Raw genomic sequence first — 24649 nt, 5'->3', positions numbered from 1 at the left:
TGTTCAAGAGGTATATGAACAAACTCAAACAAAAAACATCTTATAGAGAGATTCAGACAAGAGAATACTAAAAGTGTAATAAGCTCTCAAACATAGCTTTTACTCAACTTAAATAAAACTAAATACATGACATTCAATCCACGCAGCCTCCTCCTTATTTTTCCATAGAGGAATGTCTACACATAGCTTACATATAGCATTTTAGCCTAGATCAGGGACAATGAAGTGCTCCTCCTCCTCATCATCTCTGAACTCCAACCTTGGCTTCTTGTATGAAACATTGGACTTCATGGGCCTATATGAATGAACATGACCTAAATGTGAAACGGAAAGCTCAGGAACTTCAGCTGCAGGAAGACTCTCCTGACTAATCTGATCACCAAAGAAACCCATGTCTGAAAACCACTCTAACTCTCCAAGACCAAGCTGTCCTTTCTGCTAAAAAATTTAAAACAAGAAGCAAGTCAATATAAAGTAGATACAAAACAAAAGTATTAAGGATCAAATCAACACTTTCACTCTCGATCTGAATCGCTTACCTTATCGGTACACTCAGGATCAGAGAAGTGGAAGAAATCGTCAACAGCCCACGGAAGAGGAGTAGCAGAAGAAGGTTGTTGCTGACTTAGGGTTTTAGCTGGAATTTCCTTAGCTTTCTGTTGGTTGTTACAAGGCTCAGGTTGATTCTTGCTGCTGCAACTAGTTGAGCTGAGAGCAACTTTGATCCCAGTGGCTAATAACCTCTGGTGATTAGCAGATCTAGTGTTAGCTACGTGGATGGATTCATCACAGTCCCTGCAAAGCAGAGCTCTATCCTCAACACAGAAAATGAAAGCTGCCTTCTCCTGCACGTCACAAGAAGAGTAACAACATGCATAATGAGCATACACATTGATAAACAAGATCTAACAGAGAAAGAGAGATCTAGCTATGAACTTACTTGGCAGATATCGCAACGAGGGAACTTGGTGGCAAGAGCATTGAGATGAAGGCGTTGGTGCTTGCTTGCGAGTTTGTTAGCTGCGTGAATCTCCACGTCACATCTAGGGCACAAAGCTGCTTCGTCGGCACAACATATCACAGTCGCTGGAGCTTTCTCACACACATCACACTGTATCTTCATCTTTCCTTATTCCAAATCACAGTTCTTGATTGATTCTTGGTTTTAAATCAAGAAGATGCCTGAATCTGACTTTTTTTGCTTAGCAGAAAATGTAGGTGAAGGTAGAAAGGATCTTGGAGAAGAAGTAAACAATAATAGGAGAGATGATGTAATAATTAAAGAAATGATTTGACAAGTTGTTGAGGAACAATCAGTGGTGAATAAGAAGAAGATAAGAGATTTTGAGAAATCTGCGTATCAAAATGAAACACTATGCTTCTTACAGCAAGGTATCTTGGGTCCCACGCTTCTTTTGTGGCTCTCCTTTCTCCTTTCGTCATCTTTCCTCATGTAGATATTATTATTATATTCACACTTTTCTTTTTCAATTATTTTTGCTGGAACAAAAACTTTTATTTTTCAATTATGTTTTCTTTTCTAGCAGAGATTTGGGTCCCTTTTATTTTATTAAAAATAATCTGTACATTTTTACTTAAATCTGGAAAATGACATTTTGAATTTATTCTTTTCATATTATGTGATGTGGACCAGTCCATGAGATATTTTCTTTTTATTTATTTTTTCATTCTTTTTCAAAAATTAAAATGATAAATGCCATCTTTTCATGTTATATAATATATATGTACCAGTTGATACATCTCTGACATGGTTGGTCACAAAAATTATGCAATGAATTCAAAGAATAGTCAAGTCAATCTCAATACACTCACTGTTTCTTTTACATCTTCATCCTTATGGTTAATGGTTATTCTCACAGAATGTATTGTTAAATGTTGTATGTATCTTGATTAAGCAGATTAGAGAATCCATTTTCAATAGATTTCCACCGGCTCAACTGTTTTGAGTTAGTTTGTTCTAAACCCTCATTAATGATGCTTGAGGACAGTTTCATAGACATGGTTGGATCGGTTTACAGTTCAGAAAATCTCACATCTCCTAATAACTTTCTTGGAAGCTCTGATTATGTGTGGCTTTTAATAAGGAATGCAACATCAACAATTAAAGTTCTAATGTAGCCAAACGCGAGATGAACAATGACGCTAGACATATTTGCAAGATATTACGCGTCTAATCACACATATGGCTTGCTCTCCGACAGCTTTTCTTACCATCGCCTTTGACAGTGTTTTCAATGAGTTTTAGCCTTTGACCTCTTAAACCCATCAACTCCTTTCGAAAAACCGATTCATTAGGAAATCTTCTGACCATAAATGTGTCCAATGATTTCACTCTTTTGATTTATTCCGGTCCAATTTCATCACAAGAACATACATTTCTTATGTGAAATCTTTAATATAAATTCAGAACATTTAACATTCATAACTTATCTTAAATTAAGTTTCCAGCCTCATTTATTTAAATTTAAAATGATTTAGTCGTGTAGTTAAGTTTTTTTTTCAAAAGAGATATATCAGTTAGAAAAAAACAAACAAATAGCTGGCTAATTAGTTTTTCAAATTGTTTTGAGTATCTCAAACAAGAATAGATTCTTCATTTTTCTAAATTTTTATTTTTTTCCTTAAAATTCATTTAAATGTTGGGGATAAGAGAACATATTCTTCATTTTTCTAACTTTTCTATTTATTGTTTTCTCAAAATTGTATTAAAAATGCTGGGGATTAGAGACTATCAATATACAAAAACTATCTTTTGGATTTATACCGTTTCTACTCAGACAAGTAATTACGGTACTTTTACAAAGAAATAATCTCCATTTAACTTTAGTAAAAATTAATTTAAAAAAAAAATGAAAAATTGAAAACTTCAGATTACTTTTGTTTTCTCCTCCACATCGTTTCACTATACTCGGCGCCTCCCTCACCGAGTTGGCAATCCTCAATTGATCTCCTCTCCGCTTCTTCCCCCCTCCGCCACCGCAGAGAATCATAACCCATCCTTATCGCGCGGTGTTAGCGTTGAGCATTTACACAGAACTATGGATCCTCGTCAACTCGAACACATCGTAAGCTCTTCCAAACTTTCTCAATCGAAAATCACGATCCTCCTCCAGAGTAATCGTTATCTCTTTCAATCGATTAGGTTAATTGCTCTCTCATCTATGTGTAAGCATTGTGTGTGTGTATTGTTGACTTTAACTGTGAGATTGTAAAGATATGCAAAAAAAAAAAAAAAGTTATCTTTTGATCCCAAAGTTGGATGCTTTGTACTAATCTCTTTTAATAGAATCTGAAAAAATGTAAACTTTTTCTCTTTTTCTCAGGTTGTGAAGGATAATGATATTCAAAGCATTGTAATGTCTTACCTTCTCCACAACTGCTTCGATGAAACTGCTGACTCTCTTGCTTCCACTACTGGAATAAACCAACCTGTAATTGATCGTGATAACTTGGAGAGAAGAAAACGTGAGTACAAGCAAACTTCTCTTTGTTAAATGATATGCTACTTCACTCTGTGGTTGTTTAATGTTCAGAAATAATGCATTGTATACTGGAGAAGAAGGCTTTGAAGGCTGTTGAACTAACTGAACAACTAGGACAAGAGTTGCTCGAGAAAAACAAGGATCTGCACTTTGATCTTCTCTGCCTTCACTTTGTGGAGCTTATCTGTGATGGGAAAAGGTGAGGATTTAGGATCTCGGGTTACCTCGTTTTCTGATAGTTATAACGGTTCTGTGAATGTGACAGCAAAGAAGCTCTTGAATTTGCGAAGACAAGCTTGGCTCCTTTTGGGATGGTCCAAAAATATGTGGGAAAGCTTGAAGTAAGTCTGTCTGATCCTCTCTATTATATTGGCAGCTTATTCTTTCTGTTCTTCCAAATATGATGGGAGAGTTGTTTTCTTCGCTGAGGCAGGACGCAATTGCTTTGCTGGCTTATGAAGATCCTGAGAAATCCCCAATGTTCTACCTTTTGAGCTCTGAGTACCGTCAACAGGTTGCTGATAATCTGAACCGCACCCTTCTTGGTCAGTTCTTGTATTTTTCTTTTTCTTTTTCCTCATCTGACTTACAAGTTGATAAGTTTTAACCTCGTTTTCACATTGTCCAGAGCACGCAAGCCAACCAAGCTACACACCGATGGAAAGGCTCTTGCAACAGGTGACGGTTGCGAGACAATACTTGACTGAGGAGAATGGCAAAGTAATCACATCATTCTTGTTATTACTCATATATTTATATCACATGTAGTAGAAACAATGTCAATAGTGCCTGTGTTAAAACGCTATTTTATGTTCTTATGGTAGGATGCGTTTCCTCCATTCTCCTTGAAAGATTATGTCAAAGGCTAAGATAGCAGGACGGCTCCAGAGTTTGCTGGGAGAAGGATATGCTTAAACATTTTCATGTAAATACAGAAAATGGCTTTGCTTTTCAACATCATCTCCTCTGTTTTAAATCTGTGTTTAACTCCAACAAACATGGATTAAAGGATGGCCACAGATGGTTAAAATTTGCTGTTGCCGGAGATGAATATTGTTAAAGACCGGTTCTGTTTGGTTCTCTCTACTGGAAGAATGTTTCCTTTACTTATTGTGAGATTAATGGATAAATCTTCTTATCCATGTTCTTGGAAAACTTCTCTCTTTGTAATTATCGTTTATGTTTTGATACTGAACCCATAAATTCAAGAATCTTTGCAGACTTGACACTTCAAAGCCAAACGAGACACTTTTCAATTAACTAAAAAGAGCAAAAGCCTAAAGAGTTTGAATCTGGTTAAAAAGACTAAAGACTTGGATTCAAAGCCACAGTTCTAAACGTACAAAGAGAAGACTGTAAACTACCAGCAGACAACAAACACATGCTTTCACTTACATCTTCTAAGATGTCTTGTTTTTAACTCTAGAATGCAATATATCAATGAGCCTCTTCTTATCATGGAGAAAACACCACGGCTCTGTATTGGAAAGAGAAAGATCTTCGGACAGCACTACACAGTCTACACTCTTCAGTCTTTTGTCAAGGTAGCCTCAGGATCAGACGTTACACTCTCTTTCAGACCCGAAGAAGACATGGGCCTTCTCAGCTCCGTAACACCGCTTTGTTGTTCCTGCTGTTGAATGCGCTGCTGCTGCAGCTGATACATTTGTTGTTGGTGAAGTTGCTGCTGCTGCTGTTTCTGTGACTGGATTTGAAGCTGCTGGAACTGTTGCGCGGCTAACATAGTGTGCCTGGACTGATTATTGGGATAGAATTGCTGGTTTGATCCAAAGGAGCCACCATAGTTCATCATTGATGCACCATTCGAAACACCTTGCCCCGTTAATACCTTCAGATGCTGGACTTCCTCCTTCAGCGCCTCATTTAACGCTACCAAAATAAAGTTAATACAATTAATCAAGTACCAGCATCTACATTCACAAATCTAGAATGTGATATACACACAACTATGTGACAGGAGACAAAACAAAATAATACAAAAAAATGTTTTTTGAGAAAAGATCCTCACCATCCTGTAGATGAAATTGCTGCTCCATTGACTGTACTCGGAGTTTCAGCTCATTGTTTTCAACACTCAGTCCATTTGTATCTCTCTGAAGAGCAGAAACAAAAAAAAAAGCTAACAAGGTTAAAACCATATATACTAGCAAAAACCTGTAAGAGATTCAATTCACCAAACCTGTAAGAGAGTCAACTGCGCTGAGAGAGTTGTAGCTTCTGTTTGCAAAGTCTGTACTTTCCTCTCAAGCTCAGCAATGTATCTCATCTTCCTTTCCTTTGACCTCGCAGCAGACTGCCTGTTTGCCCATATCCTAAAATCAAATAACACAACTCTTGTCATACATCTTCTCCACAAAAAAAAACTAATAAATTTATAATAATAATACCTCTTAGCACGTTTTGGATCAATGAGAGCAAGCTCGGAGAGTTTAGCAGCAGAGAGGGCTTTCTTAGCATCTTCATTACTCCCAGACATAAGCATCTCAGGCTTAATACTCGTTGTCCCGTCCATAGATTGGCTGTGCTGGTGTCTAACCCTCGGTCTTTCATTCCAAGCCGGTTCTGATGGCTGCTCACACATTTGAGAAGAAGACGCTTCAGAGGAATTGAACTTATCCATGTCGAGATACATAGACAGCAAGTCCTCGTCAGTGTCATCAGAGAAAGAAGGTCCATCAGCAGCAGCAGCACCAACCACACCCAGATCACTATCAAAGCTCAAGTCATCAGGGAGAGTGAGGATCTCCGAGTGAGCTCGGCGGTGGCCTAGATTCTTAGGTGGATTATCAGACATTAGGCTTATGTCGTGGCTAAAACGGTTAGCATCTGAGCTGCTCCCACTTGGAGTTATGTGAGGAAATGATGATTCAGGTTTCATTGCATTTGGTGTAAATGCAGAGTAACGACCTGGTGGATGAGGAGGAGGAAGACCCGAAGGCTTCTCCTTATCCATTAAACCTACTAATCTGCATATGATCATTTCCAAAATTAATCTTTAGAAATCTTATGCTCACTATCGATACCTCAACTTAAGTAAAGTTTCGTGCTTTATCTATCATCCGTAACTCAAAACGAAAACCCTATAACATATTAAAAGATAGAATCTTATCAGACACTTACAGAAATCTAATTAGCGGGAGGAGATGATCAGCGAGACACAGAAGAAAAGATGTGTAGAGGAAATTATCTGGGAAAGTTTATATTTATAGAAGAAAGAGTATGAGTAGTGAGACGATAGAGAGAAAGGGGAGCGTAAGGAGGAAAAATATAAATATCAGAGAGATCCGAGGAGGAAGAAGAACATTCTCTTTCTAGACAGAAGATTTTACTCTTTCTAAAATGACGTCGTTTTGAAGTATTTATTTGATTTGGTGGATTATTGTACAAGGACACAACCGTGTCTTATAGTTTTTTTTTGTTGTCGGAAATTGGGCGGTGATCAGGTGCTTTAGCGTGTTGATTTGTACGTTAGTCCTGGCCGTTAGATCAATAAGATGAGATCATTTGTATAATTTAAAAATGTAATGTAAATTAATTTTGGTTAAATACTTGAGCTATATATGTTAACTAGATATAAAAAACTATAAAATACTACTATTAACAACAATAAGAAAATTAATTTTATAAATTATTAATTAAACCTGAATGCACCAACATCATCCCTGTATATAATCTAGACTTTGTTCAAACCATATATCTCATACTACTAAAATCTCAAACACACGAACTTAGTAGTCTGCACGATGGGTAGTGAAACCAAGGAGGATGGCTCTGGCTCTAGCCGAAACACGGTGCATAAGGAGAAAAGAGCATATCTGTTTAGAGAATGGACACGGATCGATGTAATGAGAGCTTCGGCTGTTCTGACCGTGCATTTGTTATGTGCCTTGGCTCCTTTTAACTACAAATGGGAAGCTCTCCGGTTCGGTTTTACTCTCGCTTTGGTGACGGGGATCAGCATTACGTTCTCGTATCATAGAAATTTGACTCACAAGAGCTTTAAGCTACCTAAATGGCTTGAATATCCATTCGCTTATTCGGCTCTTTTTGCGCTTCAGGTACATATCGTTTTAACCAAAATATAAAATGAAACAAGATATAATCAATGTGTATTTAAAGTGTAATTTTCGTTTTTGGCAGGGTCATCCAATAGACTGGGTGAGTACACATAGGTTCCATCACCAGTTCACGGATTCGGACCGTGACCCACATAGCCCTATTGAAGGATTCTGGTTCAGTCATGTCTTGTGGATATTCGACACCGCTTACATCAGAGAAAAGGTAACAACACAACGTTATACAAATCGATTTTAATTAATGGTTTTAACTAATGGCGAACTACGTGCGTACAAGTTGTAACCATGCAAATTAATGCCACAGTGTGGAGGACGTAACAACGTGATGGACTTGAAACTACAATGGTTCTATAGGTTTCTACAAAAAACAACTGGTTACCACATCATGGCGTTTTGGACCCTCGTTTATCTCTGGGGTGGTCTACCTTACCTAACTTGCGGCGTGGTAAGCAAAATCCTCTTGAATTTAATACTTTTACCATTTTTAAATATCAGTTTTTTTTTTCTTTTTGAAATATGATTCCAGTATGTTTTTTTATCACTTATCTTAATTCTTCAAATTTTCATTTTATATAGATTTTTAATCAGATTTTCTACGTTTTGGACCCTTCGTCATGTTTTAAATACTAATTTCGCTAAATAATGTTTGATTTATCTAAAATATATCATTTTATATAGTAAAACTAATTTGCAACAGGGTGTGGGAGGAGCAATCGGTTACCACGGGACGTGGTTCGTAAACTCAGCATGCCATATATGCGGCTCGCGAGCGTGGAACACCAAGGACACCTCTCGTAACGTTTGGTATTTTTTTACAAACTCTATTCTTTACAGACATGAGCACATCCTAGATATACATGTCGATAAACCAAACCTAAAAAGGATTATACTGATTACTATTCTGTTGCAGCTTGTCTACTAAACCAAACCAATCCTTAAAAAAACATCCGGTTCAACTTTCGTTGACTAAACGTTGTAAACTGAAACCATAAGTGGTAACTGACTGAGAGTATTTTGTGGTGTAGGTGGCTAGCACCACTGACGATGGGAGAGAGTTGGCACAACAACCACCATGCCTTTGAGGCCTCGGCTAGGCACGGACTCGAATGGTATCAGCTAGACTTAACTTGGTACCTCGTTCTGTTCTTCCAGACTCTCGGTTTAGCCACCGATGTCAAACTGCCCTCAGAAGCTCAGAGACGCAAGTTGGCTTTCGCTCGTTAATCTCAGTTCTAGTTCCATCTTATGTACTCAACTTCCAACTGTTTTTTTTGTTTTTAGTTTTTAGTTTTTGTCTCCACTTACTATCTCAAACTTTATGTTTTTAAAACCATACTTTGTATGTTCTTTTGTCTTTTAATTTGAAAGGCCTTCTCAAAAAAACAAAAAAAACTTCAACTGTTATTTATGGAATAATCTGTTGTCATGAACTTGTCCGTTCAAAACACCTCGACTTTTTAAGTACATTGCACACTTGCATGAACATTAAAACCTGACATAACAACGCATTATCTTGAAACCGTAACAAGCCTTGAGGGAGGCAGATGAGTTTAGAAGATGTAGTCCGGTAACTTCAGAGGAAACTCTTCGACTTTGACTTCGAATTGACTCCCTTTTGGATCCTTCAAACTACATAATATGAAAGAACCAAAGGTCACAAGGTCTAATCCTAATTACAATTAATTAAACATCATAAGTCCATGAAGCATACCTTCCAGGTATAAAGGTGAAAGATCCTTCAATGGATCCACTAGTTGTTGGAAAATTTGAACAACTCTCATACACAAACTCTTCTTCCCCGGCTTGTAAGAGAGGGTACTACACATTACAACAAACCCTATTAGAAACAAGCTCAGATCCAACATGTAATAGCACGAGGGATCAACCTGATTCATTACCTTTCCTATCACAGCTTCTCCATTGACTTTATCTATCACCTCATCATCAGCTCGGATAATCCAATGCCTCCAATACAATTGGCAAGAGCTATGATGTCTCCCGTTCAAGAAGCATCCTTCTGGCATGAGAGACATGCGGATGGAGTAAGCATACCAGTAAGCCGGTGGCTGAGCACGAAGGTTGGATACTTCAGGGATAAACACAGACGAGGCACGCACCTGCATAATCAACTCACAAAGGCTGTTTCAATCTACTGATTATTTAGTAACTAAATAAACCTCTTGTTGCTCACCTGCACACCATTAGTTACAGCGACAGAACACAAAGGAGGAACCTCCGGGAACAAACTGATACTTTTGACGTTATCCTCCTCACGGACTTTTATAACACCGCTCTGTAACCTCCTCCCATGTTCTTCCAACCAACGCAGCATAGCGTCCTGCTGCTGATCACCGTTGATCTCAGGCACACAGGGAAGCATTTGGCGTGTACTTGTCCCAGTATAAAGCTGCCCGTCACTGCAGTCAAGGAAAAACATTTTCAAACTAGCCGTCGCGGATGCAGCCACAACGATGAAGTTGGATCCGTTAGAGACACCGAGATCACTCATGGTCTCGTTGGTCTCCCTTATAACTTCCTTGAGAGGTAGCAAGTAGACATTAACATCATGAGAGTACACAGAATAGCCACCAATAAGGCCTAGAGACCCATCAAGTCGAGGCTCTTGGCCATCGACGAAACGGTAGAGAAGCCTTGTGGGGAGAGGGAGTTTGATTTTGAGAGCAGACTCAAACTCTTCAAGATCCTCCTCTGTGGCTCCTTTTCTCAGTGTTGCCTCTGCTTCAGGGAAGTTTAGGCTCAACCATAGTTTGAGGTTGTCCCAACAACGTCTAACACGCTTCACGAGGTGCCATGGATACATTCTAAAGGACTCTCTGCAGGACTGGTATGCCGCCTGAAGTAAGAATAAAGACATAACCTTTAATGTATAAAACCACCACCAAAGAGCATCATAACCTAAACTTCACAGTTTCAGACATTGAAAACCTAAAAAATTCATTGAAAGACTCAAACTTTAGGAACATTCTAACCAAGAAAATGTGGAAAGAACACAACTTTGACCTTGAAGGAAGGAGAAGGGTCTCCATGGGGACCGAGAGGAGTAGAGATGTTGAGGTCAAGGGAACAGAAGATGGACCAGAGGGAGTCCTCGGAGGCGGAGACCTTGAGGCGTTTGCTGACGCAAGCTACTCTCGCTGTGTTTTCAGGTCCGATTTTGGACAGGATGATGTGGAGAACCAAATCTCCAGCTTCCTCTAGACCCATGATGGCTTTGGTCTCTCTCTCTCTCTGTTGCTTTTGTGTGTCGGCTCTTCGAATGTTTTCAATCAGAAGAAACTAGAAAAGCCCCCAAACTTGTGACACATCAACCACTTTTGGATACCTTTCACATCTTTCTTATAAATTAATTACCAAAAGGTCCTGAATTTTGTTCAAATATTATCATGGCCTCCTTCAAAGATAAAACTCAACACAAAGAGAAAAACACATTAGTTTGTTCAAAAAAAAAAAAAAGAGAAACAACACATTATTGTCATTGACTAGAGAGCAATGTTCATATTGTTTCTAGGGTCTCTCTCTTTTCACCGTTAAATCAGTTGGATTTATTACTAAGCAACTCCACGAGTTCAACTTTCTTCATCTTCGAAAACCCTTTTAGCACTCTTGGTTCCATCAGTTTCGGTGTACTCAAGTCTTCTTCTTCCTCAGCTTCATCAACCTCTTCATCTAAAGACTCATCATCATCTGATAAAATATCTAATGTAACATCCTTCTCATCTTGGTATGAGTCTAGCTGCAGCTCTGACTTTGGTTCAAGAATATATAAATCTTGGGAGTGATCAAGTTGGACTTTGTATGGGCAAATGTAAATTAGTATTCTGATTGGATAGGAACCGGAGCTGTGATCATTGGTGAATGATCGGATTGCTGGAATGAAGTCGGAGCTAAGATCATTGATTAATGATCGGATTGTCGCTTAAGGCGTGCTGGAATAACCAAGAGTGTTATTCAAATTTTTGGCTAAATGTTTAAGTCAATGGATCCGGATTATGAAGTGAAGAAACGGGAAGGATTGGCTAAGAGTTTACTGAAGCTTAAGGAAGGTTAAGCATGCCGAAGTCAAGATGAATCGAGAAAGCCACTTGTGATACATCAATATATGAGGAATAGATGAGAACACGTGGTATGAGTTGCCCATCCCCTTCTGCTGATGTGGCTCTCTAAGAAAGAAAATATCCTCCTTTATACATATAGATATTTACAGTTTGTTCTGTTTCAATTTAAAACCATAGTTTGGGTTCTGTAAAGAAATGGTTTGTTTATTTATAAAGGAAGCAGCTATAAGGTACCCTTTTCCTCAACATTTTGCCACAAACACCTCGACTCCAGTGGCATCTAAAATTGGAGTTTAGAAGGGAAACAAAAGGGACACAAAGAGTCTGGTGAAATGATTGCAACAAGGCTCTTTGTTTGTACTACTACGCCTTGTGGTCTTTAGCCAGTTCATCCACGTCAAGTTCTACCGCCAGGATTGGAGAATCCTCTTGCATGGAAAATTCACTGATACAGAGATAATAGTACTTAGTAAGAGAAAAATGACAGAAAGATCTACTAAGAAGAGGAGAGGATAGCTTCTTCTCGGTACCTGTTACTTACTGGACCATGATCCACGGCTGTCCTCATGCAATATATAGCTCTTCCTACTATGTCCGCCAGTGAAACCGGACCAAATGATCTACTGTCGTATGCTTCCTATTAGCCGACAGAGTCAACACCAAATTATACAATGTGTAATACGGAACTGCAAGGATAAGCAACAACAAGGTAGTGTGTGGAGTTGTACCTTAGATTTCATGTCTTTGTTCTCAGCAACGACCCAGCACTGATCCTTTTTGAGAAGAAAAGGCTCGTCCTTCTCATCGCTTGAGACCATTTCGGATCCTTCTAAAGCTGCTAGTCTTCTGACTAGATACTTATGTGTCTCATTCGGGTCCTTCAAGACAACAACATCTCCAACGGAAACATACCTAGACAAACAAAAAAAAACAAGACATCCAGATGGGCGTAAAAATCTAACTCTGTCAAAGTAAGTAGAAATACACATTTTACAGGAAGTAAAAATCTAAACTTTTGGGCAGTGTCTATAAATGTTAAGTTCATCACAGTAGCCTGACAGAATATCGAAGCTAAAGTCAGTGAAAATGAGACTTAGCTCTCCTGACAAAGATGATAACACTTGTCTAATGGTTCTGTCATCCATCCACTACAAAATCTCCAATTCTGAATGCTTGATTCCCCTCTCTTTCTCCTACAACTACTTGCAACTCCCAAATGGAATTTTAAAATTAAAAAAAAAAAAAAAGTAATCCAAAGCCTGTGACTTTAGCTCATGGAAACTAAGAATACAAACTCCCAAACAAGAAAGGAAACATAAACAATCCAAGGTACATATGTCTCAAGAAACAAGTGTTCAAGTAGTATTCTTACAAGGACTAACCCCATGGACTATATGAAAGACCCAATTGGTAAGAGTGGAACTAAAAGGACTTGACTTACCTTGTATCAACATCAGGTAGCTTACGGACAAGCAGAGTGTTATCATGTGGTCCCATGGTTGGGGCCATCCCTTCTCCTTTAATTGAATGCAAGTAGGTGATCCTTCCATAGAGTAGATTCTTCATGACAACACCAATGACCTCCTGGTCAATCACCCTCCCTTGAGTATGATTCTGTCACATTTGAGCAACTCAAGGATGGTAAATTCAAAATTGGATCAAATCCTAAAACCAAATTCATTATAATATTGCAAAGAGAGAGAAGCCAAAGGCAAGGCAGACAGAGAGCAAGTGAGAGATAACCTTGAGGCTGAGAGTGAGAGAGTACTCCAGCTTGTGAGCCATGTATCTGACCCAATTCGATATGTACGCCATCTTCCAAACCCTATAGAGAGAGAGAGAGAGAGCTACTGGTGATCGGAAATGAACCCTTTGCCGCGTCGGTTTCTTCAGCTTCGTCGTCGCCGTTGTCTTTAATACGGAGAACTAAAATAATTTTTCAAATTAGCCCCGTAACTATTGACTAGTTACGATTCTCACCCTATATTAAAACATTGACGCATTATCCCCCACGAAACGAAAGGATCTGAAACTAAAACCGTATGGACTTTCTCGACCTGCCACGTGTTCACAATCTTTCTCTATCCGACAGATTCAACCTTAAAGAACCAAAAGACAAGATTTTCCGACAAGATTTGATCGTCCGAAAGGAACTTACATCTCAGGTTCTCTCTTCTTCTTTCAGTCTCTCATCTATTTTCAATGATCATCACATCCGATAGATCCTATTAGAATTTGAATCTATTGATTTATCTCTATTTGATTGCTCAAAAATGAAAATGAATCGATAAATTTAGATAAAGTTTGTATTTTTTTTAATGTACAGGTGAAATTACAAGAACGATGGACAAATTGAAGATAGCTGAATGGGGAGAGAAGCTGAAGACGGGAGGAGCTCAGATGAGCAGGATGGTGAGCGAGAAAGTCAAAGACATCCTCCAAGCTCCCACCTTGGAATCCAAAATGGTTGATGAAGCTACTCTCGAGACTCTCGAGGAGCCTAATTGGGGAATGAACATGAGGATATGCGCTCAGATCAACAACCAGGAGTTCAACGCCACGGAGATCGTCAGAGCCATCAAGAGGAAGATCTCTGATAAAAGCCCCGTGAGCCAGAGGCTGAGCCTTGAGCTTCTCGAGGCTTGTGCTATGAACTGTGACAAGATCTTCTCTGAAGTTGCTTCTGAGGGAGTTCTTGATGAGATGGTTTGGTTGGTTAAGAACGGAGAGGGTGGGGCCGAGAATAGGAGCAGGGCTTTTCAGCTTATTAGAGCTTGGGGACGGTCAAAAGATCTTGCTTATCTTCCTGTTTTCAAGCAGACTTATATGGTAATAGAATCTGATTTGAGACGGGTTTTTTGTTTATGTGCTTATGATCACTGTTTGTTTGCCTAGAGTTTGGAGGGAGAGAATGGTTTAATGGCTCGTAACGAGGAGAATCCAGTGGGGGGACAAAGTTCTCTGGAGTCTCTTATGCAACGGCCTGTTCCAGTTCCTCCACCTGGTAGCTATCCGGTTCCTAATCAAGTACAGGCTCGTGGAGACGATGGTGGTAGTTTTGACTATAACTTTGGGAACTTATCAATCAAGGATAAGAAAGAACAGATTGAGATTACAAGGAACAGCCTTGAGTTGCTCTCTAGTATGTTGAACACTGATGGGAAGCCGAATCATACAGAGGTAATCTCACTCATGCAAACATATTCTATGTGTGATTATGTTGCCTCCGTGGGGTTTATAGTATATGGTATGGTTACAGGACGAGTTAACGGTAAGCCTGATGGAGAAATGCAAGCAGTCACAGCCGTTGATTCAAATGATCATAGAGAGCACAACAGACGATGAGAGTGTTCTTTTTGAGGCTCTGCATCTGAACGATGAGCTTCAACGCGTTCTATCTATTTACGAGAAGACTGATGAAACTGAGAAGAAAGCGTCCATGGTGGAACAAGAATCATCGGGTCCAAAACCAACAGAAGAAGAACAGCTTGTGAAACAAAAGGATGAACATCCAGGTGAAACACCAGGATCCTCCAACAAGACTGGTAAAGAAGATAAGCAGCAGGTGAAAATAGAACTCGGGTTATCCAGTGATGAAGATGAGAAATGAGCAAGTCTAATACGACATGGTTATCAGAACGTTGGGGGAAAGTTTCTTGTTCTTTTGATGTTTTCTTTTGAAATGTACTTTCAACCATACATTTGTGGAACCTTTGTTAGCTTCATTTTCCTTTTTATTGACATCACAACACCGTAGGTGAATCTTCACCCGACACCCTATGTATTTCTCATACATGTTTGGTATATTTATACGAGGTGTTTTGGTTAGATACCGTATGTATATTTATATACGTGGTGTATTTTCTATGCTTTTGAAGAGAAAAAAAAACTTTAGACCTCGGCCAAAACTCTACCTGGGATAGAGGTTTTGATTTTAAAAACTCTCTGAAAACCTCTTTCTTAGCTAGAGGCTCCTATTAAAAACCTAATAAAATCTCTCCCCCTTTCTTCGACGGCTCCGTTCAACCTCAGTCTCTCAGACGAACACAATCGCCGAGCAATCTTCTCCCACCTCTCGCTCTCTACACTCGTCGCCTCTCGCTCGCATCTCGCTCTTTCCCAACTGGTTCGTCCTCTCACTCCTTAACCTTTGTTTGCGCTATCGTCTCGAGAAATTTCTGGTTGATTCTAGCTCTAATCCAACTTAAGCTCAAGTTTATAGTTGATTCTAGCTTACGTTTTTGCTCTAGTCCAACTTAGCTCAAGTTTCTAGTAGATTCGAGCTTAGGTTTTCGCCTGGTACTACTCTCACAGAGGCTCTCGTAAACTACGCGAGGATCCTTCGTTTCCGTTTATGGTTGTTGTGCTTACCGTTTTGATAGTTGAATCGCCTTTAAACCTTCATGATCTGGTGATAGTTTCTTGATTTCACGTTTTAAGCTGCATTTACTCCTTCGCATTTTCTCCAGATCCGGGAATAGTTTTACGGTTATTATCAAGCTAGATTTTGTTTTGATGGTCTGATTTGATTTTGAGATTTTTTTTCCTATATCGTTTGACAGGTTTACATTAAAAGATGGATGATAGCTTGTATGATGAGTTTGGCAACTACATTGGACCTGAGATTGAGTCTGACAGAGAGAGTGATGACGAAATAGAAGATTCGGAGTTTCAGGATAAGCACCCTGAAGAGGATGGATCAGATGGAGAACATCCCCCTGGGGGCTCTAACGGCTGGATTACAACGATCAACGACGTGGAGATGGACAACCAGATTGTTCTCCCCGAGGATAAAAAGTACTATCCCACCGCGGAGGAAGTTTACGGGGAAGACGTTGAGACGTTAGTCATGGACGAGGACGAGCAGCCTCTCGAGATGCCGATCATCAAACCTGTCAGAGATGTCAGATTCGAGGTCGGGGTGAAGGATTCTACTACCTACGTGTCGACGCAGTTTCTCGTTGGTCTTATGTCTAATCCGGCGCTTGTGAGGAATGTTGCTCTTGTGGGGCATCTACAGCATGGGAAGACTGTGTTCATGGATATGTTGGTTGAGCAGACGCACCATATGTCTACTTTTAATGCTAAAAACGAGAAGCACATGAAGTATACGGATACGAGGGTTGATGAGCAGGAGAGGAATATTTCGATTAAGGCGGTTCCGATGTCGCTTGTGCTTGAGGACAGCAGGTCTAAATCGTATCTGTGCAATGTCGTAGATACCCCGGGTCATGTGAATTTCTCTGATGAAATGACTGCTTCTCTGAGACTCTCTGATGGTGCTGTTCTAATTGTTGACGCTGCTGAAGGAGTTATGGTTAGTGTTCGCTTTTTCTTTTTATAGTCTAAAGTTGTTATTTGAAATTTGTTACTTGTATTAACGATATGTCTTTCTTTAGGTGAACACTGAGAGGGCTATAAGACATGCAATCCAGGACCATCTTCCTATTGTTGTTGTGATCAACAAGGTACATTGCTATACTTTCTTGATTGTGTAAATTTAGATACATTGTGAGATTTATATTTCTATGCATTCTACTGGACCTTTGTAATATGTTGAGTTTGTTCTCCAACAGGTTGACAGGCTCATAACCGAGCTCAAACTACCTCCAAGAGATGCTTATTACAAGCTGAGGCATACAATTGAAGTCATCAATAACCACATATCTGCTGCTTCGACGACTGCTGGGAACTTACCCCTCATAGACCCTGCAGCTGGGAATGTTTGCTTTGCCAGTGGTACTGCCGGATGGTCCTTCACTCTGCAGTCGTTTGCTAAACTGTATTCGAAGCTTCATGGGGTGGACATGGACGTGGATAAGTTTGCATCTAAGCTTTGGGGAGATGTGTATTATCACCCTGATACTAGGGCGTTCAAGAGAAATCCTCCAGTAGGTGGTGGAGAAAGAGCATTTGTTCAGTTTATTCTGGAGCCTCTTTACAAGATATACAGCCAAGTGATAGGTGAACACAAGAAGAGTGTAGAGACCACCCTTGCAGAACTAGGAGTGACCCTGAGTAATAGTGCATATAAGCTGAATGTCAGACCTCTGCTTAGGTTAGCCTGTAGCTCAGTCTTTGGTTCGTCATCAGGCTTCACTGATATGTTGGTAAAGCACATTCCTTCTCCCAAAGAGGCTGCAGCTAGAAAAGTGGACCACGCCTACACTGGACCCAAAGATTCTGCCATTTATGAAGCAATGGTAGAATGTGATCCGTCTGGACCTCTCATGGTTAATGTGACAAAGCTGTACCCCAAATCAGATACGAGCGTGTTTGATGTGTTCGGAAGAGTTTACAGCGGCACGCTTCAGACAGGGCAAAGCGTACGTGTACTAGGAGAAGGGTATTCACCTGAAGATGAAGAGGACATGACTGTAAAAGAAGTGACCAAGCTGTGGATATATCAAGCCAGGTACAGAATACCTGTAAGCAGCGCCCCTCCCGGTTCGTGGGTTCTTATCGAAGGTGTCGATGCGTCCATCATGAAGACTGCCACTCTCTGCAACGAGAACTACGACGAAGATGTCTTCATATTCCGGGCTCTCCAGTTTAATACCCTTCCAGTTGTCAAGACTGCTACTGAGCCTTTGAATCCTAGTGAGCTGCCTAAAATGGTGGAAGGGCTTAGGAAGATTAGCAAAAGCTATCCCCTTGCTATTACCAAAGTTGAGGAGTCTGGTGAACATACTATTCTAGGCACAGGGGAGTTGTACCTGGATTCTATCATGAAGGACCTCAGGGAGCTCTATTCAGAGGTCGAAGTAAAGGTATCTAATTGTTTTTCTTACTTGGATCTTTGACTGTGATTTGTTTGTTTGGGACTTTAAAATCATTTCACTTTCTTAAATTTGTAGGTTGCAGATCCGGTTGTCTCCTTCTGTGAGACAGTGGTTGAATCTTCGTCAATGAAGTGTTTTGCTGAGACACCGAACAAAAAGAACAAAATAACTATGGTAAGAGAGTCTTCCCTTTTCTCTTTTACTCATTATGTGTAGGACTGAGATGTTTGGCATAGTGCTCAAGTACAGTTACTTCTGTGACTAATTTAATATCTGCTACATGCTAAAGATCGCAGAGCCATTGGATAGAGGACTTGCAGAGGACATTGAGAATGGTGTCGTAAGCATTGACTGGAACAGGAAACAACTCGGAGACTTCTTCAAGACGAAATATGACTGGGATCTACTTGCAGCGCGTTCCATTTGGGCGTTTGGCCCTGACAAACAGGTGAAAATGCATTGTTTGTTTTCTTAAAATCCCGAAAATTTTGAGCGGTCTCTTTATCTTTATGGTTGCTTTGTGATATGGCTCTAGCAAGCATAACGTGTTTTGGCTAATTCATATCTTGACTGTTGATTTCTTACTGATCAGGGTCCAAATATTTTGCTGGATGACACACTCCCAACTGAGGTTGACAAGAACTTGATGATGGCAGTGAAAGACTCCATTGTTCAAGGGTAATCGTCTTTCTTCTGCCACACTTCACTGTGGCTCCATTTTGTTGGCTGCGGCTGAATAACTTCGTTTAAATGTTTTTACAGGTTCCAGTGGGGGGCGCGAGAAGGACCACTGTGTGATGAGCCCATCAGGAATGTCAAGTTCAAGATTGTAGATGCCTGGATAGCACCAGAGCCGTTGCACCGAGGATCTGGTCAGATGATTCCAACAGCACGTCGGGTAGCTTACTCATCTTTTCTCATGGCGACTCCGAGGCTTATGGAACCTGTTTACTATGTGGAGGTATGATAATCCCTTTATAGACTCTTGACCTTACTTTTTGCTCTTTTACATTCTTCCTTTTGTAACAATTGACTTGTGTTCATATCAGATCCAAACACCAATAGACTGTGTAACTGCCATCTACACGGTGCTGTCACGAAGACGTGGACACGTGACATCCGATGTTCCCCAGCCTGGTACCCCTGCTTATATCGTAAAGGTTGGTTTCCTTTTAATATGTTTTAACAAATGTTCCATCATCTAACAGAGTGATTCACTGATCGATTGTCTTGTTGTCGTGATGATTCAGGCTTTCTTGCCAGTGATAGAGTCATTCGGGTTTGAGACGGATCTCAGATACCACACACAGGGACAAGCCTTCTGCGTATCAGTCTTTGACCACTGGGCCATAGTTCCAGGAGATCCTCTCGACAAATCCATCCTATTGCGCCCACTTGAGCCAGCCCCCATCCAGCATCTTGCTCGTGAGTTCATGGTTAAGACCCGCCGTAGAAAGGTATATGCTCCATATCATTCGAAGTATAATATGCGTCATCAGTTTTCAGTCTCTAACGATCATTTATATGGTGCTGGGTTTTGTAGGGAATGAGCGAGGACGTAAGCGGGAACAAGTTCTTCGATGAAGCAATGATGGTGGAGTTAGCGCAGCAGACGGGTGATCTGCATCTGCAGATGATGTGAGATCGTCTCTTATCTAAAATGGCGAGCTTATATGAAGGACTAGTAGTATTTTCGACTATCTCTTTTATGTGTGTGAAAGGAGAACACAAGAAATAACCAAATCCAAATTCGTCTAGTACTTGTTTTACCTGCTACATAGGAGTTTCTCTTGTACTGTCGTTTATCAGTTAACTTTGTCAATGGACTTGTTATTGGTGCGTAAAAGTTTCACGTGAGTAGCTAACTTTCCATCGAACTGGTGACGCAATATTTCATCGTCATGACACTAGAGGTGGGGACTTTACTAATGTCACATTAGTAATGTGCACGTGATTCGCAGGATCTTTTTTCGAGAAAATATAAATAATGTTTTTTTCTTGCTAATAAAAAATTTGTTACAAATACACTTTTAAAGTTTGATTAAAAGGTGCTAATATTAAAAAATTAAGATGTGTGTTAATATTTAACAATGACAATTGCATAAAAATTGAATTTAAACCTTAAGTATAATTTTCTTCTCCTTCTTTTTTACACTGGATAACACATCACATCATCAAACCTTAACTATAAATTAGAAAATATAATATAATTGAACCCAAAAAAAAGAGAAGATAATCAAAAACAGATTATTGTTGATGTATACGAAGAGTGCTCATTTTCTTTTTTTTTACGTACACTATTTAATGTTTTCATAAATATTTAACGTTAATTGACATATCAAAATTTGAAATATAATTTAGCTATAATATAAAGCTTACTTCTCAAAAAATATATAGGAAAAAAGATGATCATTTTTTTTACTTTAGTGCTTATTTTATAGCTTTGTTGAACCAGAAAAATAAATGTTATTGGCCAAATCGATTTGTTTTTCGGACCAAACCTAAAAAGCTCCGGGTCGGGTAAGAAAAAGCAAACTCAAACGCGGGTTGTTGTTCTTCCTCCTCTCTCTCTCTCTCTCTCTCGGCGGCGCCTTCTCTCTCCCAAACTCGCAGGTAAAGCTTCCTCCGATTTCAATATTCTTCTCGCATACCTTCCCCTGCTTCCGTTTCTCACCTCAGCTTTTCTCCTTCTCCTTCTCCTCAAGGTTTGTGTCGATCTCGAAGCTCAGAGAGATTCCAATGACCTAATTGTCTCAGTTCTCGTCAAAAAAAACCTCCAAATTTCTCAGAGATTCTATCCACTCGTCGTCTACTAGTTACGTCAAAACCCCTAATTTCGTGGGGCCTTTTGCTTTGCACACTCTCTGAATCGAAACAAAGGCGTCTTCTGAAAATTAGGGTTTCTAATTTGAGCTGTATCTGTCGGAAGAAGTGAGGAAAGGCATCAATCGAGAACAATCAAGGCGTGAAATTAGGGTTTTTGTATGGCTTCAGAGCCTGTTAACGGAGAAGGAACCGATGGAGCTAGAGAGAAGCAAAAGATTAAAGTTTACACGAGGAAAGGTAAAGGTCAGAGGAAACTGTCTCCGTTCTTTGCCTTTGACGGTGATAGCCGCGAGAAACCAGAGGGGGATTCAGAAAACAATCGTCAGAGTCTAGCTCAAGAGTCTCAGAAGAGTCCTGTGTCCAGTGTGGCTAAAGACTCAGCTGAAGCACCTTCTGAGAAGGTGATTGACAAGCCTCTTATGGAAGCATTGACTGAAGCTGAACCTCAGGATGATACTAGTTTGAGTTTGGCTCCTACTGATAAGAGCGTTATTCAACCTGTATCTGATCCTTTGAATCAGGAAGATGCGAACGCTTTTACTGGAGACAAGTCTGTGGAAGTACCTTCTCAAAGCAATACAGCTCAAGATGATGTCAATACAGTGGTTGTTGATGAGAACTCTATCAAGGAACTTCCTAAAATGATTGTTGACAAGAAGGCTATTGAAGCATCTGCGGAAGATGCGGATACTGTTGTTGTTGTTGACAAGAATCCCATTGAAGTGTCTTCTGATGAAGATGTCCACGTGGTGGATGCAGATAACCTAATAAAAGAATCTCAAAGAGATGCCCAACAGCCAGCAGGGGTTGCATCTGATTCTGCTCAGAGCATCCACGCTACTGCTTCTGAAAGCATGCCAACGGAGGAGGACGTAGATGGACGCATAAAGATACATGTACCCTCCAAGTCGAAGCAAGAGAAAGAGGAGATTAGGAAGAAGCTTGAAGATCAGCTTAACGTGGTCAGAGATCTGGTAAAGAAGATAGAGGACAAAGAGGGGGAGATTGGTGCGTGTAATGACTCTCGCCTTTTGGCTAGCGCTGATATTAATAACGGAGGAGGAAGGATTCTTCCAGGGTTGGCATCTGATGGACTCCCTCGTGAGGTCATCAGAACACCAAGGCATTTAAATCAGCTAAGTGTATCAGTGTTGGAGAATGCTCATGGAGTCAGTGAGCATGTGGAGAAAGAGAAGAGAACACCCAAGGCAAATCAGTTCTATAGAACTTCAGAGTTTTTACTTGGTGACAAGCTGCCACCCGCAGAGAGTAACAAGAAATCAAAATCGAGCGCAAAGAAGCACGGAGGGGAGGCTGGGCATGGTTTTACTGCAGGCTCTAAAGTTTTCAAGAACTGCAGTGCTCTACTAGAGAGGCTGATGAAGCATAAGCATGGTTGGGTGTTCAATGCTCCTGTAGATGTGAAGGGTCTTGGTCTGCATGACTACTTCGCCATTATCGAACACCCTATGGACTTGGGAACGGTCAAGTCTGCGTTGGCAAATAATCTGTACAAGTCGCCAAGAGAATTCGCAGAGGATGTTAGACTTACTTTCCACAATGCCATGACGTACAACCCACCAGGACAAGATGTCCATATAATGGCGGAAGTGCTGTTACAGATGTTTGAGGAGAGGTGGGCTGTCATAGAGGCAGATTATAATCGTCAGCTGAGATTTGCCTCTGGTTATGAGATGAATCTTCCTGCTTCTACAATGAGGTCTAGATTGGGTCCTACAATGCCGCCACCGCCTATCAGTGTGAGTAATACAATGGACTGGAGTGGTCTCCCTTCTGACTTGCAGCATCCGAAACCAACGACAACGCCTGGCAGAACTCCGACCAGCGCAAGGACCCCTGCTCTGAAGAAGCCAAAGGCAAACGAACCGAATAAAAGAGATATGACGTATGAAGAGAAGCAGAAACTTAGTGGCCAGTTGCAGAATCTGCCTCCAGAGAAACTAGATGCGATTGTGCAAATTGTTAACAAGAGGAACACTGCTGTGAAGCTAAGGGATGAAGAGATTGAAGTCGACATTGATAGCGTTGATCCGGAGACCCTGTGGGAGCTGGACAGATTTGTAACCAACTACAAAAAGGGATTGAGCAAGAAAAAGAGAAGAGCTGAGCTAGCCATTCAAGCTAAAGCAGAAGCCGAGAGAAATAGCCAACAACAAATGGTACTTGTACTTCTGAGAATTCACCTTTTTTTTTTGCTTTAATTTGTATGTTCATATTCATATATATTTTTCTTTATTACAGGCTCCTGCACCGGTGGCACATGAGTTTTCTAGGGAGGGTGGCAACACAGGTAATTTTGTTGGTTCCACTTCCCTCTTTTTGGTGTGAGCTAATTTGGGATTATAATTGCTTCTGCATTTTTTTATCAGCTAAAAAGACGCTCCCTACACAAGTACCTTCTCAAGTGGAGAAGCAAAACAATGAGACGAGCAGATCAAGTAGTTCAAGCAGTTCTTCCAGTAGTTCCAGCTCTTCTAGTGGTACATGCTTTTCTCTGACTTACCTAACTAATGTATTACCTTGTGACTGTTGTGATTTTTGTTACTAAACGGCCTCTGTGGTTGGTTTGCAGATTCGGACAGCGATAGCTCTTCGTCATCTGGATCATGATCCGACCTACAGACTAAGGCTTTGTGGTGGTGAAAAATATGTAAGGTCATCCAAAGATCTATCTCTACAATCCATTGTTAATAAGAAGCTTTTGTTGACTGTTTGCTAAATAGCACATGTGTTAATGTAATGCTTTTAAACGGCATATTACTTGTCTCTGTTTTGGTATGGTTGTAAACTTGTAATATTTTTATGTGATTGGTCTTGTTCACATCTGGTCCATATTTTGGGTAGTTAGTGAGTTCATAACTATTGGTTCCTTGTGGATTTATTATGCCTTATTATATAACCAGTGTCTTGATGCTTTGTGGTGAAACAGGCAGTTTAAAAAGATGGAAGGTAGCTCTAGAAGAGCATTTGGGAGGCTAAGGATCATGATGTGACGTACAGGCCTGAGGCAGAAATATTACATAAGGGTTGGGTTTGATGGAGGAAAAATTGTATTATATTCATATGACTGTTAGAGTAAAAAGAAAAAAAATCTATTCTTAAATTTTTCTCTCTTTTAGAATTGGTAGGATTATGTAGCTGTGGTTGTCTACGTTTTAGATGTAACGGTAGGGTTGGCTTGGTTTGTCTCCGCACTTTTGTATATCTCTCTGCCTCTGGTCTTTAGCGGCTTTAGTTGGTCGACTGTTAGAGCTTTTGAAACAGCAAAAAAGCATCACAACAGATTATGGATTCTTGATGACTTGTGTGTATTGTAAGGTTGTGAGTTTGTGACCCTTTTGTAA

The 24649-nt window shown here is 40.2% G+C and overlaps 9 protein-coding genes across 13 annotated transcripts; 5 read left to right on the top strand and 4 right to left on the bottom strand.

The window, feature by feature from the left end:
- Positions 1–15: 15 nt before the first annotated feature.
- LOC103836497 (B-box zinc finger protein 24) lies at positions 16–1346 on the bottom strand. 2 transcript variants are annotated; one of them, XM_009112762.3, is made up of 3 exons: positions 941–1346; positions 540–845; positions 16–435 (listed from the first exon to the last, which is right to left on the bottom strand). In XM_009112762.3, the coding sequence occupies exons 1-3, from the start codon at positions 1121–1123 to the stop codon at positions 202–204; spliced, it is 723 nt and encodes a 240-aa protein (XP_009111010.1). In that variant the 5' UTR covers positions 1124–1346; the 3' UTR covers positions 16–201. The 2 variants fall into 2 exon arrangements, with proteins under 2 accessions (XP_009111010.1, XP_009111009.1); XM_009112761.3 differs by having other exon boundaries at positions 16–438; positions 941–1344.
- A 1355-nt stretch (positions 1347–2701) lies between these two features.
- Positions 2702–4724, top strand: LOC103836496 (glucose-induced degradation protein 8 homolog). Of its 2 annotated transcripts, XR_004449904.1 has the most exons (8): positions 2702–3086; positions 3345–3486; positions 3555–3702; positions 3769–3844; positions 3937–4048; positions 4132–4223; positions 4328–4429; positions 4498–4724. XR_004449904.1 is itself a non-coding variant. In XM_009112760.3 (7 exons), the coding sequence occupies exons 1-7, from the start codon at positions 3060–3062 to the stop codon at positions 4370–4372; spliced, it is 642 nt and encodes a 213-aa protein (XP_009111008.1). In that variant the 5' UTR covers positions 2735–3059; the 3' UTR covers positions 4373–4720. The 2 variants fall into 2 exon arrangements, 1 of the variants encoding a protein (XP_009111008.1); XM_009112760.3 differs by having other exon boundaries at positions 2735–3086; positions 4328–4720.
- A 61-nt stretch (positions 4725–4785) lies between these two features.
- LOC103836495 (probable transcription factor PosF21) lies at positions 4786–6896 on the bottom strand. The gene is made up of 5 exons (XM_009112759.3): positions 6645–6896; positions 5912–6490; positions 5704–5836; positions 5533–5617; positions 4786–5393 (listed from the first exon to the last, which is right to left on the bottom strand). Exons 2-5 carry the CDS (start codon positions 6475–6477, stop codon positions 5032–5034), a joined length of 1146 nt encoding a protein of 381 aa, XP_009111007.1. The 5' UTR covers positions 6478–6490; positions 6645–6896; the 3' UTR covers positions 4786–5031.
- Positions 6897–7038: 142 nt separating this feature from the next.
- On the top strand, positions 7039–8962 carry LOC103836493 (delta-9 desaturase-like 1 protein). The gene is made up of 5 exons (XM_009112758.3): positions 7039–7582; positions 7665–7805; positions 7905–8045; positions 8298–8404; positions 8626–8962. Exons 1-5 carry the CDS (start codon positions 7268–7270, stop codon positions 8822–8824), a joined length of 903 nt encoding a protein of 300 aa, XP_009111006.1. The 5' UTR covers positions 7039–7267; the 3' UTR covers positions 8825–8962.
- Positions 8963–8981: 19 nt separating this feature from the next.
- Positions 8982–21035, bottom strand: LOC103836492 (F-box protein SKIP16). The gene is made up of 6 exons (XM_033276440.1): positions 21021–21035; positions 10622–10851; positions 9792–10454; positions 9499–9717; positions 9312–9418; positions 8982–9229 (listed from the first exon to the last, which is right to left on the bottom strand). Exons 2-6 carry the CDS (start codon positions 10823–10825, stop codon positions 9151–9153), a joined length of 1272 nt encoding a protein of 423 aa, XP_033132331.1. The 5' UTR covers positions 10826–10851; positions 21021–21035; the 3' UTR covers positions 8982–9150.
- On the bottom strand, positions 11786–13621 carry LOC103836491 (mitochondrial inner membrane protease subunit 2-like). The gene is made up of 5 exons (XM_009112756.2): positions 13420–13621; positions 13118–13290; positions 12405–12588; positions 12207–12313; positions 11786–12121 (listed from the first exon to the last, which is right to left on the bottom strand). Exons 1-5 carry the CDS (start codon positions 13489–13491, stop codon positions 12040–12042), a joined length of 618 nt encoding a protein of 205 aa, XP_009111004.1. The 5' UTR covers positions 13492–13621; the 3' UTR covers positions 11786–12039.
- LOC103836489 (TOM1-like protein 2) lies at positions 13720–15506 on the top strand. The gene is made up of 4 exons (XM_033276443.1): positions 13720–13841; positions 14003–14505; positions 14572–14856; positions 14936–15506. Exons 2-4 carry the CDS (start codon positions 14020–14022, stop codon positions 15284–15286), a joined length of 1122 nt encoding a protein of 373 aa, XP_033132334.1. The 5' UTR covers positions 13720–13841; positions 14003–14019; the 3' UTR covers positions 15287–15506.
- On the top strand, positions 15603–20335 carry LOC103836488 (110 kDa U5 small nuclear ribonucleoprotein component CLO). Its single transcript, XM_009112755.3, has 11 exons — positions 15603–15802; positions 16239–16993; positions 17076–17144; positions 17253–18446; positions 18534–18632; positions 18748–18906; positions 19051–19136; positions 19221–19419; positions 19508–19618; positions 19709–19915; positions 20002–20335. The coding sequence occupies exons 2-11, from the start codon at positions 16253–16255 to the stop codon at positions 20098–20100; spliced, it is 2964 nt and encodes a 987-aa protein (XP_009111003.2). The 5' UTR covers positions 15603–15802; positions 16239–16252; the 3' UTR covers positions 20101–20335.
- On the top strand, positions 20905–24649 carry LOC103836487 (transcription factor GTE4). Of its 3 annotated transcripts, none has more exons than XM_009112754.3 (6): positions 20905–21071; positions 21164–23464; positions 23547–23595; positions 23675–23785; positions 23878–23960; positions 24235–24649. In XM_009112754.3, the coding sequence occupies exons 2-5, from the start codon at positions 21443–21445 to the stop codon at positions 23913–23915; spliced, it is 2220 nt and encodes a 739-aa protein (XP_009111002.2). In that variant the 5' UTR covers positions 20905–21071; positions 21164–21442; the 3' UTR covers positions 23916–23960; positions 24235–24649. The 3 variants fall into 3 exon arrangements, with proteins under 3 accessions (XP_009111002.2, XP_009111000.2, XP_018509314.2); XM_009112752.3 differs by having other exon boundaries at positions 23878–23955; positions 24235–24643; XM_018653798.2 differs by lacking the exon at positions 20905–21071 and having other exon boundaries at positions 21078–23464; positions 23878–23955; positions 24235–24643.

The sequence above is a fragment of the Brassica rapa genome, chromosome A08, assembly GCF_000309985.2.
Source record: "Brassica rapa cultivar Chiifu-401-42 chromosome A08, CAAS_Brap_v3.01, whole genome shotgun sequence".
NCBI lineage: Eukaryota > Viridiplantae > Streptophyta > Magnoliopsida > Brassicales > Brassicaceae > Brassica > Brassica rapa.
Note: the sequence above shows the minus strand (reverse complement) of the source record. Positions and strands in the feature narration are given on the sequence as shown.

Coding starts and splice junctions, on each gene's coding strand:
- LOC103836497 (XM_009112761.3), bottom strand. CDS start 1,123: ATGAAGATACAGTGTGATGTGTGTGAGAAAGCTCCAGCGACTGTGATA. Junction 846..940: donor CTCGTTGCGATATCTGCCAA/GTAAGTTCATAG, acceptor TGTGACGTGCAG/GAGAAGGCAGCTTTCATTTT. Junction 439..539: donor ATCCTGAGTGTACCGATAAG/GTAAGCGATTCA, acceptor TAAATTTTTTAG/CAGAAAGGACAGCTTGGTCT.
- LOC103836496 (XM_009112760.3), top strand. CDS start 3,060: ATGGATCCTCGTCAACTCGAACACATC. Junction 3,845..3,936: donor AATATGTGGGAAAGCTTGAA/GTAAGTCTGTCT, acceptor TCGCTGAGGCAG/GACGCAATTGCTTTGCTGGC. Junction 4,049..4,131: donor TCTGAACCGCACCCTTCTTG/GTCAGTTCTTGT, acceptor CACATTGTCCAG/AGCACGCAAGCCAACCAAGC.
- LOC103836495 (XM_009112759.3), bottom strand. CDS start 6,477: ATGGATAAGGAGAAGCCTTCGGGTCTTCCTCCTCCTCATCCACCAGGT. Junction 5,837..5,911: donor GATCCAAAACGTGCTAAGAG/GTATTATTATTA, acceptor ATTTGATTTTAG/GATATGGGCAAACAGGCAGT. Junction 5,394..5,532: donor GCAATTTCATCTACAGGATG/GTGAGGATCTTT, acceptor TTATTTTGGTAG/CGTTAAATGAGGCGCTGAAG.
- LOC103836493 (XM_009112758.3), top strand. CDS start 7,268: ATGGGTAGTGAAACCAAGGAGGATGGCTCTGGCTCTAGCCGAAACACG. Junction 7,583..7,664: donor CGGCTCTTTTTGCGCTTCAG/GTACATATCGTT, acceptor CGTTTTTGGCAG/GGTCATCCAATAGACTGGGT. Junction 8,405..8,625: donor GACACCTCTCGTAACGTTTG/GTATTTTTTTAC, acceptor TTTGTGGTGTAG/GTGGCTAGCACCACTGACGA.
- LOC103836492 (XM_033276440.1), bottom strand. CDS start 10,825: ATGGGTCTAGAGGAAGCTGGAGATTTGGTTCTCCACATCATCCTGTCC. Junction 10,455..10,621: donor ACCCTTCTCCTTCCTTCAAG/GTCAAAGTTGTG, acceptor TTCTTACTTCAG/GCGGCATACCAGTCCTGCAG. Junction 9,718..9,791: donor CTGTAACTAATGGTGTGCAG/GTGAGCAACAAG, acceptor TTGATTATGCAG/GTGCGTGCCTCGTCTGTGTT.
- LOC103836491 (XM_009112756.2), bottom strand. CDS start 13,491: ATGGCGTACATATCGAATTGGGTCAGATACATGGCTCACAAGCTGGAG. Junction 13,291..13,419: donor CTCTCACTCTCAGCCTCAAG/GTTATCTCTCAC, acceptor CAAATGTGACAG/AATCATACTCAAGGGAGGGT. Junction 12,314..12,404: donor ACAAAGACATGAAATCTAAG/GTACAACTCCAC, acceptor GTCGGCTAATAG/GAAGCATACGACAGTAGATC.
- LOC103836489 (XM_033276443.1), top strand. CDS start 14,020: ATGGACAAATTGAAGATAGCTGAATGGGGAGAGAAGCTGAAGACGGGA. Junction 14,506..14,571: donor TTTTCAAGCAGACTTATATG/GTAATAGAATCT, acceptor TTGTTTGCCTAG/AGTTTGGAGGGAGAGAATGG. Junction 14,857..14,935: donor GGAAGCCGAATCATACAGAG/GTAATCTCACTC, acceptor GTATGGTTACAG/GACGAGTTAACGGTAAGCCT.
- LOC103836488 (XM_009112755.3), top strand. CDS start 16,253: ATGGATGATAGCTTGTATGATGAGTTTGGCAACTACATTGGACCTGAG. Junction 19,619..19,708: donor CCCCTGCTTATATCGTAAAG/GTTGGTTTCCTT, acceptor GTGATGATTCAG/GCTTTCTTGCCAGTGATAGA. Junction 19,916..20,001: donor TTAAGACCCGCCGTAGAAAG/GTATATGCTCCA, acceptor TGGGTTTTGTAG/GGAATGAGCGAGGACGTAAG.
- LOC103836487 (XM_009112754.3), top strand. CDS start 21,443: ATGGCTTCAGAGCCTGTTAACGGAGAAGGAACCGATGGAGCTAGAGAG. Junction 23,465..23,546: donor GAAATAGCCAACAACAAATG/GTACTTGTACTT, acceptor TCTTTATTACAG/GCTCCTGCACCGGTGGCACA. Junction 23,786..23,877: donor TAGTTCCAGCTCTTCTAGTG/GTACATGCTTTT, acceptor GTTGGTTTGCAG/ATTCGGACAGCGATAGCTCT.